At 51.1% G+C, this 12006-nt stretch overlaps 1 protein-coding gene and 1 pseudogene across 1 annotated transcript in view; both read left to right on the top strand.

Moving 5' to 3' along the window:
- The window catches only part of SEC14L5 (SEC14 like lipid binding 5), a 47100-nt gene that overhangs the window by 7055 nt on the left and 28039 nt on the right, over positions 1–12006 (top strand). Inside the window, exons 3-4 of the mRNA XM_019756468.2 lie at positions 10120–10269; positions 10649–10780. Coding sequence (XP_019612027.2) covers positions 10120–10269; positions 10649–10780 — 282 coding nt within the window. The remainder of the gene's footprint in view (positions 1–10119; positions 10270–10648; positions 10781–12006) is intronic.
- LOC109460763 (MSL complex subunit 3) lies at positions 6260–10113 on the top strand (annotated as a pseudogene).

Raw genomic sequence — 12006 nt, 5'->3', positions numbered from 1 at the left:
TTTCCCTCCCATCAAGATCCTGACATGCTGCTAAATGTCAAGATGTGCTGGGCTGGCCTTGCCACCACCTTGTCCCTCCCTGAACCACCAGAGGGACCAGCTGATTCTGGAAGTCCGTGGGCAGGGAGCGTGTTCAGAGGAGAATTCCCCGCCCCGCTCCCCACCCGTGGGTGAGAATCCGCAGCAGGATTTTGTGCAGTTGCTGGGGTGGGCTGTATGCTCCCCCAATGCCGGAGAGACCAGGCATTCTGATGGCATGACCTCAGAAGGAGACACGGTGCCAGCCAGGCAAAGGGAGGTCCCATCATGTGAGGAGGAGACAGAAGCAGAAACAAATAATCACTGGGCTGTACTAACTGTGCCCCATGCTGCAGCCTAGGGCCTGAGAACCTGTGAAAAACAGGCAGAAGCTTCCTCTGCATTGTTTGGGATAATTCACGGGACAGTGGCAGCGGTGCACTGATATCATGGCCAGAGCGGAACTACTCAGGTATTTACATATTCACCTGTGCACGAAGCACCTTCCAGAACTTAGCCCTGCCCCTCCCTCCCTCCCTCCCTCCCTCCCTCCCTCCCTCCCTCCCTCCCTCCCTCCCTCCCTTCCTTCCTTCCTTCCTTCCTTCCTTCCTTCCTTCCTCTCTTCCTTCCTTCCCGCTCTCTCTCCTTCCTTCCTTCCTTCCACAGATACTGGCTGGGTGTCTACAGTGTCCAGATGTTGCACAGGGCACTGGGGAATCCAGTGGTGAAGAAAACAGACATAGAGACAGAGGCATCGACTATAAACAAATAAACACAGACGTGATATCCGATCCCAAATCACAATCAATGCTTCTGGCAGGACAATAAACCACCCAGGAGATGGTTTACTTTCTTAAAAATTGTGGTAAAATACTTAATACAAAATGTCCCATTTCAAACCACTTTTAAGTGTACTGTTCAGTATACAGTTCAGCTCAGCATTAAGAATGTCCACATTGTTTTGCAAAAATCCCCACCGTCCACCTCCATAACCTTTTCATCTTCCCAAATTGAAACTCCGTCCCCATTCGATCCTAATTCCCTGTTCCTCCCTCCCCACCCACCCTCTGATAGTCAACTTTCTACTTTCTGTCTCTATGAGTCTGACAACTCGAGGAACCTCATGTAAAGTGGGATCATACAATACTGGGCCTTTGTGTCCGGCTGCTCTCACTGAGCATCACGTTTTTGAGCTTCATCCATGTGCAGCGTGTGTCAGAACTGCATCTTTTTTTTTTATTTTTAAAGATTTTATTGGGGAGGGGGAACAGGACTTTTATTGGGGAACAGTGTGTACTTCCAGGACTTTTTCCAGGTCAAGTTGTTGTCCTTTCAGTCTTAGTTGTGGAGGGTGCAGCTCAGCTCCAGGGCCAGTTATTGCTAGTTGCAGGGGGCGCAGCCCACCATCCCTTGCGGGACTTGAACCGGCAACCTTGTGGTTGAGAGCCCACTGGCCCATGTGGGAATCGAACCGGCAGCCTTCGCCTTTAGCAGCACAGAGCTCCAACCTCCTGAGCCACCAGGCCGGCCCCAGAACTGCATCCTTTTTGACGGTTGAAGAATATTCCACCGCATGGATAGGCCACATTTTGTTTACTTATCCAGTCGTCCATCAATGAACATTTGGTTTGTTTCTGCTTTTTGGCTCTTGAATAATGCTATGAACTTGAGTGTACAAATACCCATTCAAGTCCCTGTTGGTTTACAGCCCTAAAAAGACCCTCCTATGTCCATTAAACAGTTTGCTAGGTAGTGTCTGACCCTGTGCTAAATGCCTTACACATATGATCTCCCTGAAATCTTCACAGCAATGATCACGAAGTAGGTCATCAGCACGCTCATCAGCCTCTTTTTTCTGAGGAAACTGAGTCTCAGAGAGGATAAGTCAAGGTCATACAGGTGGCAAGAGGTGGAGGCAGTGTCTAAGCCCTGTGTTTTGTCTCTGCTGCTCCACCGCACCCCAGGCTCGCCCACTCACCCTGTCCAGGTGCCCTGGCCGCAGGGTCCGTCTGACCCTGTCCTCGTGTCTCCTGAGCTGGCTTTGATTAGCATAGCAGGAGCTTTTTCAGCTATACGGTCACCTGGGTATAACTGTCTTTATAGATTGTATACAACAGTCTTTCAGAAGGCTTCAGAATAACGCCACCCGGGGTTCTGCCATGCCCTTCATCAGCGGGATGACACTGCTGCCGTCGGTGCCCTGATTGAGCAGCTCGGCTAAGAGTTGGGGGATCTGCCCAATGGCATATTAGTCGGCCCTGAAAAGGGATGACGCACTTACAGCTACTACAACGTGGGTGAACCTCAAAAATATGAACCTCACTAAGTGAAAGCAGCATATTGTATGATTCCAGTTGTATGAAATGTCCAGACAAAGCAAATCCATAGAAAGCAGATTAGTGGTTGCCTAGGGCTGGAGTGGGGGGAATAAGGTATAGGGTTTCTTTTTGGGGTGATGAAATGTTCTGGAATTAGATAGTGTGATGGTTGTATAACTTTGTGAATGTACTAAAACCCACTGAACTGTACACTTTCAGGGTGCATTTTATGGTTTGAGAATTACATATCAACTGAAAAAGGAGAGTTGGGAAAGCTAGAGGATTGATACCTGTCTGTCCTGGGGTCTTCCAGGTTTGCAGGGGGAAGCTGGGGGTGGACACGGCCGGCTCCTGAGGTGGTCACATGGTGGTCACTGCCCCGAATCCAGCCTGCAGCACAAAGAGGGAAAGAGATATTGGGCTAGAATACGTTAGTACAGTTGCGATATTCTTTCCACACTTGTGGTGGAAGGTTTGGGCTACTGGTTCCAGCTTCCTTTGAATTTGCATGAGGAAGAGCAGGAAGGAAGGAGGGAGAGGAGGAGGGAGCAGCTGTCAAGTGATTAGCAGAAATAGCTTTCCTGTACTTTATAGAATCTCACTTTTTTAAAATTGAAATTTATTTAACAAATGCTTCTGGAGAACAAACCATGTGCCAGGCTCTGTTCTCAGCGCTTCAGCCAGACTCCTTTATCCTTCCCCTCCCCCCACCCAGCAAGGTAGCTACTTTCCTTATTCTCCTTTTAACAAATGAATGACTTAAGGAATTTGAGAGCTTGATGGCTTGGTCAGGGCCACAGAGCTGGTCAGAGGCAATGCAGAGATTTGAACCCAAGCCCCAGAGTCCATTCCCTTCATAGCTATGTTATGCTGTCATTCACACATTCATCATATAATTGTCTATTTAGAGTATCTACCATGTACTAGGCGTTTTGTCAAGTACTGGGGATTCGGAGGAGAACCAACCTACTGTAGGGGTGCTAATAATGAGTGTTACTTCAGCAGTTGGGATGCACAAAGGAAGGAAAAAGGTACAAGAGAGACTTCATTGGGCGTGTCTATGACTATTCCCTTCCAGATGGGCCTGTAGGGGGAGCGAGGACGCGCTGTGCTCAAGGTTACCCAGCCTAACTAGAAGTCCATGGCTATCTAACTCCAGCCCATCTCCACATGTTCAGTGTGTCAACGTGGATTTTTGCAAGAAACGGGGGCCATGTGGGAGGCAATCCTAGGAAGTTTCCATCGGCCCCTGCCTGCCCCAGCCTCGACCCTGCATGGGCAGGTTCTGGGACTTGGACCAGCTCCCTTTCTAAGCTGGCAGGCTAAAGTGTCCCTTTCCAGCTGCCTGGCAGAAGGGCTGTAACCCAATCCTTCTGCTGCCTTGTATCCCTTAGGTGGCCAAACCACGTGTTTGCCCATCAGAGCTGATTTGTGGAGAGTAGTCAACATCTGAGGCTTTTAGGCAGGGACAAAACTAGCTATGTGTGAGCTAGTCTCCAACACAGGGAGGGTCCTGTGAACTCTTTGATCCCATAGGCCCTGTGACCGTGCTGAAGGCAAAAGGCCCCTGATTTGTGGGTTTCGGTCAGCAAGACTCAGCATTTCCCAACCACAGATACTCGTGAGGTAGCCAATGTCCCCCCAGAGGCAAGGCTGGGTGGTTTGGGGCTGGGGTCTGGGTCAGACCGGCCTGGCTCCAACCCTGCCATTTACTGTCCATATGATGTCTTCCCAAGCCTCAACTTGCTCATCTGTAAAATGGGGAACTACTGGTTCCCATCTCATCAGGGCGTTTGGGGATGAAATGATGCAGTTCACAGTCTGTAAATGTCAGTAACAACAGTATTGGACATGAGACCTCACAACTTAAGGAATCTCCAGATGGCAGTCCTCTGACACTGGAGAATGGGCCCAGGGATGGACTCTTTATTTTGGGGCCCCTGCTTTTCAGATGGAGCCTGAGCTCCAGGATCCCCCCAATGCCTGGGGTGAATGCATCGGGGCAGCCACTGTTTACTTGAAGAAGTCAGAGCTTTCCTTCCCTTGTGGAGTCAGGGAAAGTTGTGCCCAAGTACCCATCAACTGCTGACCAACCACCCTCCCCCAACCCCATCCCCGGCCACCCTCACCCCTTATCTGGGGGCTCCAGACGGGGCTCTTCTAACAAGAGATTTGTTATGACAGGAAGTTAGCCCGTGGAACTCAGTGACCTCAGCTGGCTGTGTGCTAAGCCCACGGCCTGTCCTTCCCCTCCCTGGATACCTTTCTTGGGGCTATTTGGGACTTCAGCACGTTTATATTGTTTCTTTCTCTGCTCGTTGGCATTTCTAGTGTGTGCCAAGAACTGAGATGGATGTAAATGTGAAGTCAGCACTGCAGAAAAGCATGTAGCCCAGGCCTTCAGCATGCCTTGTGCAAGCAAGTATGTGGTTAAAAGGTGCCCTAAGTGCTAGCATGGAAATGAATGGGCCAAAGGATAGAGGATGGGAAGAAGGTGGGGGAGGATGTCCTAGGAAAAAGGACCAGCAGGGACAGACAAGTCCCCCACCCCCATCCAGGTCTCCTACCTGCCTGGGAGACCTAGTGACTTCTGCTCCCTTCTCTTTCACTGTCAAGTGTTTAAGCAGAGGAAACAGCCAGTGCCAAGGCCCTGGGCAAGGAACAAGTTTGGTGGGTGCATTTCCTGTTCCTGTGGCTGACATCACAAAGTACCACAAACTGGGGAGCTTAGACAGCAGAAATTCTTTCTCTCAGTCTGGAGGCTATTAAGTCTGAGATCAAGGTGTTGAGAGGGTTGGGTCCTTCTGAGGGCCACGAGGGACAAGCTGTTCCAGGCCTCTCTCCTGGCTTCTGGTGTTTCCAAGAATCCCTGGTGTTCCTTGGCTTGTAGAGGAATCACCCCGACCGGTGTCTTCATCTTCACATGGCGTTCTCCTTGTGTGCATGTCTGTGGCCAAATTTCCCCTTTTATAAGGACACAGTCATATTGGGCCACCCCACTCCAGTATGACCTCATATTAACTAATTGCCTCTGCAATGACCCTGTTTCCAAATAAGGTCATATGCATAGCTCCTGCGGGGGTGGGTGGTGGTGGTGGTGAAGACTTCAGCACCTGAGTTTTATTGGGGGGGTGGGAGGCACAATTCAACTCATAATAATGTATTCTAGAAACAGTGAGGCTGGAGTGGCTGGAACGGAGTGAAGGAGGTGGGAGGTGGGCTATTGGGACAGATTGCCCAGGGCTTGGTGGGGCCACATGTTGGCGTGTGGGATTTGTCCTGGGCATCCAGGCCTGTTCTGAGCATGTCGTTTCATCTGGAGAACAGGAGAGAGACTGAAGAACAGTCAGAGGAAATGGAGATACTCCGGTGCAGTGTGGCCACTGCCTGGCAAGAGTTGAAGGACTGAGGGAGAAAGGAGAAATCGTGACGACGCGGCCACACAGGACAATGCCTGACTCTGTTTCTGAGTTGCTCATGAGAACAAGCCCAGCTGCTGAGCAAGGGGTTCCTGAGGGAGTGGGGGCTGGGCCGGCCTGGGATTCAAATTCAGATTTACCATTTTGTACTGTGTGACCTTAGGTAAGTTACTTAGCCTCTCTGGGCCCAGGTTTCCTCACTGTCAAATGAGGGTGCCATTCAGAGGATTAAATGGAAGAAAGCAAACAACTGGAGGAGCAGAGCCAAGGATTGCTGTATGCCAACTTCTCTGAGACACCATCTGGTGACATCCTCACCACCACCCCATTTCACAGATGAGGAAACAGAGGCTCAGAGAAAGCAAGTGATTTGCCCAAGGTCACCCAGTGAGAAAGCAGCAGAGATTCAAACTGAGCCTGACCAGTTCTGAAACATGTACTCCTTTCCCTCCTTATGCTTTAAAAAATGTCAGCACCTGTCTGTCGATGACAGTGGTGGGGCCCAGCAGGCTCCCTCCTGCATCTGATGCCAGTAGAGTGCTCTGAGAAAGGGCTGGGAGGGAGCCTGTGCTGCGCCACCATCTGAGTCTTGTTGCCTGGAGAAGGAAAATGCTGGGTGCCTGCGATGTGACAGGGTCTGCATTAGATATTCAACCTGGTTTCGTCCTCTGGGAGACAAGCTTGGTATACACCCCTTTTCCAGGTGATGACACAGGCTTCGAGAAGGAAGGGACTTGCCTCTCTGCTGGGAGGCCATGGAGATGGGCTTCAAACCAGGTGGTCTGACTCCACCCAAACTCTCACCCACTTTGGCTGTGCAGCTCCCTCCTCAGTGAAGAAATACCTTCTTTTGAAAGAAGATTCAAGGGGGCCTCCCTTGCCAGCCGTCCAAAGCCAGACGCCCAGGATCCCCCCAGTGCACTCTCCCCTGGGGGATGAACAATCCATGTTCTAATGCTGATATGTTTGTACAAAGCAACCTGCTTCCCATACGGCGGGAGGCAGCCCTGTCCTCCTGACCCTGGCGGAAGACGCGCTGGGCTGGCCTTGTGGGGCACAGGATGACACCAAGGGCAACAGGCATGATTCCATTTCTTCCTTCGCCCTCCCCCACCTCTGCCCCTCTGAGCTGGGTGGGTGCTGGCTCTGCTGAGGGATGGGGGAGGAGGTGTGTGTCCTCAGCTGCCTGCGCTATTTTTGGAGCTTGCTTTGATCCTGATTCCAGGGCATGTGGGCTGTAACAGGCGCTCGGAGTGCATGGCCTGAATGCCGCCAGCCACGGAGGCCCGCACGCCCCCCAGTGGCTCTGACCCTGCACGTCTGGAACTGGGCACAGACTCACCCTCCAATGGGGTGCCTTTTATTTACTTGCCTACCTGCCTTAGCTAGAACCTCCAGGACTTTGAATAGACGCAGCGAGAGCCTGCGGCAAGCGTTGTCTCTCGCCATTGAGTGTGAGGTGTGCTGTGGCTTTCTGTAGATGCCCTTTGCAGGCTGAGGTAGTTCTCTTCTAGTTCTCTGCTGAATGTTTTTTATCATGAGGAGATGGTGGATTTTGTTCAATGTTTTTTTTTTTTTCCTGAAAGACGTCTTCTTTTAAAATGCCCCAGGCAAGGCACCATCCGAAACGTTGCACCTGCGGTGTCCCGAGGCTGTGGCCACGGTGTCGTTCTTTTGTTTTTTTTTGCACACGCAACCTCAGTGAGGGCCACACATCCCAGAGGCCACTCACTGACCGCCTCTTCCTTGGGTTAAATCTCTTCTCCCCCAGCGTGGTCCAACGTCACGTGGGCTTGCGTGTGCCCTGACCGACCAACCCGGGTCCTAATCCATCGCACCAGAGTACTAGCCATGGACTTAGATGTCTTTTCCTGGGGCACCAGTTGTGTTTGAGCCCGACCACTCTGGTAGGCCTGAGGGCAAGGTTGACCACAGAGCCTGGTGGCATTTTTCAATCCCGGAGTCACGTCCTCTGCCGGTCTACCTATATTTCCAGGGCTCACGGGGAGACTGAGTCACCTCTGCAGCTCTTCAGATTGTCGGTGTTATTGCTGGGAAAGACGAAAAAGGTAGAAAGCCCCCAGAATATTTGATCCATTTTAATGGTTGGAACAGAAGCAGGGATAGATGGGCAGCTGAAGATCCGGTCCTCTGAGACACGGATGAAAATTGCAGATTCCGGGCATAAACTGGCAAGAAAATCTGTAGCTCGCCTGAGAAGCATAGGAAGAAAGAAGTGCTGTGGGTTGCCTGGTGGCGACTCGATCTTAAAAAGCCTCTCCGCTGAAGAAAAGGACGAAAATTATGAGAGCTGCACAGAAAAAGGGAGATGGAAGAAAGAATAACTGTAGAAATCCCCAAAGTTCTGAAAAAGAAGCTTGAAGACGATTGTTATTATATCAACAGGAGGAAACGGTTAGTGAAACTTCCATGCCAGACCATCAGCATAATAACTATTTTGGAATCCCACACGAAGCATTTTGCTATCCATGCAGATTTTTCAGCCAATGAGAGGTCTCGTCATCATCACGCTATGCCACACACCAACATGCATGCACATTACATCCCAGCAGAAAAGAACGTTGACCTTTATAAGGAGACAGTGGATGGATTAAGAATCACCTTTGGTTACACTCTCCCACTGGTTTTGCTCTACCCATATGAACAAGTTCAGTATAAAAAGGTGACTTCATCCAATTTTTTTCTTCAGATTAAGGAAAGTGCCACAAGCACTAACAGGAACCAGGGTGAGCTCTTTCTGTCCCCCTTTGTTGACTCCATCCATCCAGCTGTCTACGGAGAGTCAGCTGACCACAGGTGAACCGGCCACCCCCAAAAGATGCAAAGCTGAGCCAGAAGCCTTGCAGTGTCTAAGGCGGTCCACCCGTCACTCTGCCAACTGTGACAGGCTGGCTGAGCGCAGCGCCTCACCTCAGTCCAAGCGCTGGCAGCCGGACACGTCTGCCAACATGCCCAAGCTGTTCCTACACCTGGAAAAGAAGACACCTGTGCATAGCACGTCATCCTCACCTGTTCCTCTGACCCCTTGCAAGGAAGGGAGTGTGGTGTTTGCCGGCTTTGGAGGCAGAAGAACTAATGACATAAGTGAGGTGTTCTCCTGGAAACTTGTACTTGACAGTTACCCCCCAGGTAACCAGCCACCTCCACCCTCTTACATTTACGGGGCACAACACTTGCTGCAGCTGTTTGTGAAGCTTCCAGAAATCCTTGGAAAGTGTCCTTTTCTGATAAGAATCTGAAGGCTTTATTGAAGCACTTTGATGTCTTTCTTAGTTTTTTAGCAAAATACCATGTTGACTTCTTCCCAGAGTCTGCCTATGTCGCCACCTGGGAGGCACAGTAAGAGCCCCAGGGAGATTTATTAACGTTTTGATGGCTCCAAAAGAACAGCTTCTTTAGCTTTGCGCTCTAGGTTCCCAGTGGAGAACTGGGGAGATGGGGGGCCTTCTTTACAGACAGAGCAGATGCGATGCCCAGGTGGGCAGAGGCGGGCCCCTTTATTTGAGTTACATACTGTAGTTATTGCTACAGTATGTAATAACTACAGTCCTTCCTTAAGGAGTACTTCCTTGGTGCCTGAAGGGCCTCCAGCATCTGACCCTAGCCACTATACACGTCATCTGTGATGGCGGGAGAAGAACAGCTGTGTTCCCAGTTCATGGAACCGTGCGCAGGTTAGGCTGTTTCAGTAGGTGTTGGAGTTATTAGCAATAACCACATTTCTTAGTTGTTTGTTAGCACTAAGCAATATTCTGCAAACTGTTTTCATTCTTACGATGAGACTGAGCCAACTCTAGCCAACAAATTTTAGTTTTGCTTGGAAACTGCAAAGCAGTCCCAAAATTGATACTGACGGTAAAAGAAAATTTGCCGCTATACATTTGCTTGTTATAGTTCCTTTTCTGTAAAATCTTATTTTTGGTGATCTAAAAAAAAGCAAAAAAAAAGTGTCGCCTGACTTGTTTGCGATTTTACAGCAATACTTGGTTGTGTAATGTTGTGGTTTCCATTCTGTAAAGCGTTATTTTTGGTGATCTGAATAAAGTGGGGCCTTCTTGGAGATAAAAATAAAAACAAATAAAATGTCCCAGGCAAGCCCACTCTTTCTTCTGAGGGGAAAGCGCAAATGGAAAGCCAAAAAGTGATCTGCCAAGGGGTCACTGCTCTAAAGCAGGTGTTAAGTGATGGTCTTGTTGGTAAAACAGCAGTTGCCCTTGGGCCGGGATGGCTCTTCTGGCCTTGCAAAGCCCTCTGGTAAATGAGACCACAGCCCCGCAGGAGGATGGCTGTGCCCAGTGGACCTTGGCCGCCAGCGCCTCCAGCTCACACCCCTCTGCCCCCAGGCCTACGAGAAGCGCTTCCCTACCTGCCCGCAGATCCCGGTCTTCCTTGGCAGCGAGGTCCTCCGTGAGTCCCGCAGCGCCGATGGCGCGGTGCATGTGGTGGAGCGGAGCTGCCGTCTGCGCGTGGAGGCCCCGAGGCTGCTGCGGAAGGTGGGAACCCAGGGAACTCGGCAGGGTGGTGGGGAATGGCGGAGGGGCGGGATCAGGGTCAGGGCCAGGCAGGGGCCAATGTGTGTGTGTGTTGGTGCATGGGGGTGGGTGGGTGGTGGGGTCTAGGTCGAAGTGCCCACAGGGTCCTGGAGGAACTGGGGACCGAGGCTGGGCTGGGACTGGCTGGGCTGGGACTAGCGGGGTTGGGGAGGTGCCGGGGTCCGGGAATGGCAGGATGGAGTCCGGGATCCTGGCCTAGGCAGGTAAGGGGTTGGTAGGAAGTATGGTCCTGGTGTCCAGGGGTGACCAGGGCCAGCCCCGGGGCTCGGACCCCCAGCCCCTCGCCCCTTGCTCACCCTGGCTGCCCTATCCCGTGCAGATCGCCGGCGTGGAGCACGTGGTCTTCCTGCAGAGAAACGTCTTGAACTGGAAAGAGAGAACGCTGCACATCGAAGCGCACAATGAAACCTTCGCCAGCCGCGTGGTGGTCAAGGAAAACTGCAGCTACACGGTGAGGCAGGCTGGGCGCCACCCGGCCTCCACGCCGGGCCCCGTGGGCTGTGCCCTGAGGTCTGGGTCATGCTGCCAACTCCTTCCCTCCCAGGACCCGGTCAGATAAGACGCAGGACGCTCCTCACACCTGCAGTGCAAATACACAGCTAATACCTTTTCTTTTTAAGAGTAAGTACGTCTCAAATATTGCTTGAGACGTACTATTATAAAATGTTATTTGCTGTTTATCTTAAATTCACATGTGATTGGGCATCCTGCATTTTATTGGCTAACCCTTCAACTTGCCTTCTTTCCTGCCTTCATGAAATTGTGCCTCAGTTTATCTATCTGTAAAATGGGGTTAATGAAGCCTACTTACCACGTAGTTTATTGTGAAGACTAAAGGAAATAAAATCCCCAAACCCTTAGCCCAGTGCCTGGCACACACTAAGGCCTGTATATGTGTTGGACCTTTTAATATAATTAAGGATAATTATTATTATTCTCCAGTACATACTGATTGAGCACCAACTATGTGCCAGGCACCCTGACAAGTGCTGAAGACCTAGCAGTGGACCAACTGGCCTGACCATTGCCCTCATGGTATTTCCATTCAGTGGGAGGCACAGATGAGAAAACAAACAAATCAGTATAGATTTACAACCTTGTCACAAGTGCTAAGAAGGGACCCAGCAGATAGAGACTTACAGAGAGTAAAAGGAGAGGTGCTGTCTTGGGTAAGAGTGTCCCCTGGGGCCTCTCTGAGGAGGTGCCATTGAAGCTGAGAGCTGAAGAATGTGAGGGCTGGGAACAGAGTTCTGGGGGGAGGAAACGGTGTGTGTGCGTGCGTGTGTGTGTGTGTGTGTGTGTGTGAAAGACTCCAAGGTGGATGGCCGAGGATGGGAATAGGGGCGGCAGGGGTCGGGCCCTGCTGGCCTCGAGGCTGCAGTGAAGAAACTGGAGTCATTTGGAACTCAGCTCTGCCACTTTCTTGCTGAGTGACGCTGGGCAAGTTGCTTCCCCTCCCCGGGCCATCCTCCCATATCTGTAAGAGGGAACTTCCGCCAGCAGCACGTACCTCATTGGGTGCTAGAGCAGCAAATGAGATAATGTCGCTGCGCTAGACCCCAAATGGTATTTTTCATGATAACTCTGTGTGGCTATGTTGGCGGATTACAGGTGTTTTGCGTGTGTCTTCACCCAGACCCACCAGGGAGGGACCTCGCTTTGTTCATCTATCTGGTG

The sequence above is a fragment of the Rhinolophus sinicus genome, linkage group LG18 (genome assembly GCF_036562045.2).
Source record: "Rhinolophus sinicus isolate RSC01 linkage group LG18, ASM3656204v1, whole genome shotgun sequence".
Taxonomy (NCBI): domain Eukaryota; kingdom Metazoa; phylum Chordata; class Mammalia; order Chiroptera; family Rhinolophidae; genus Rhinolophus; species Rhinolophus sinicus.
The sequence above is the reverse complement of the archived record's forward strand: the minus strand, read 5'-3'. Positions and strand labels throughout refer to the sequence as shown.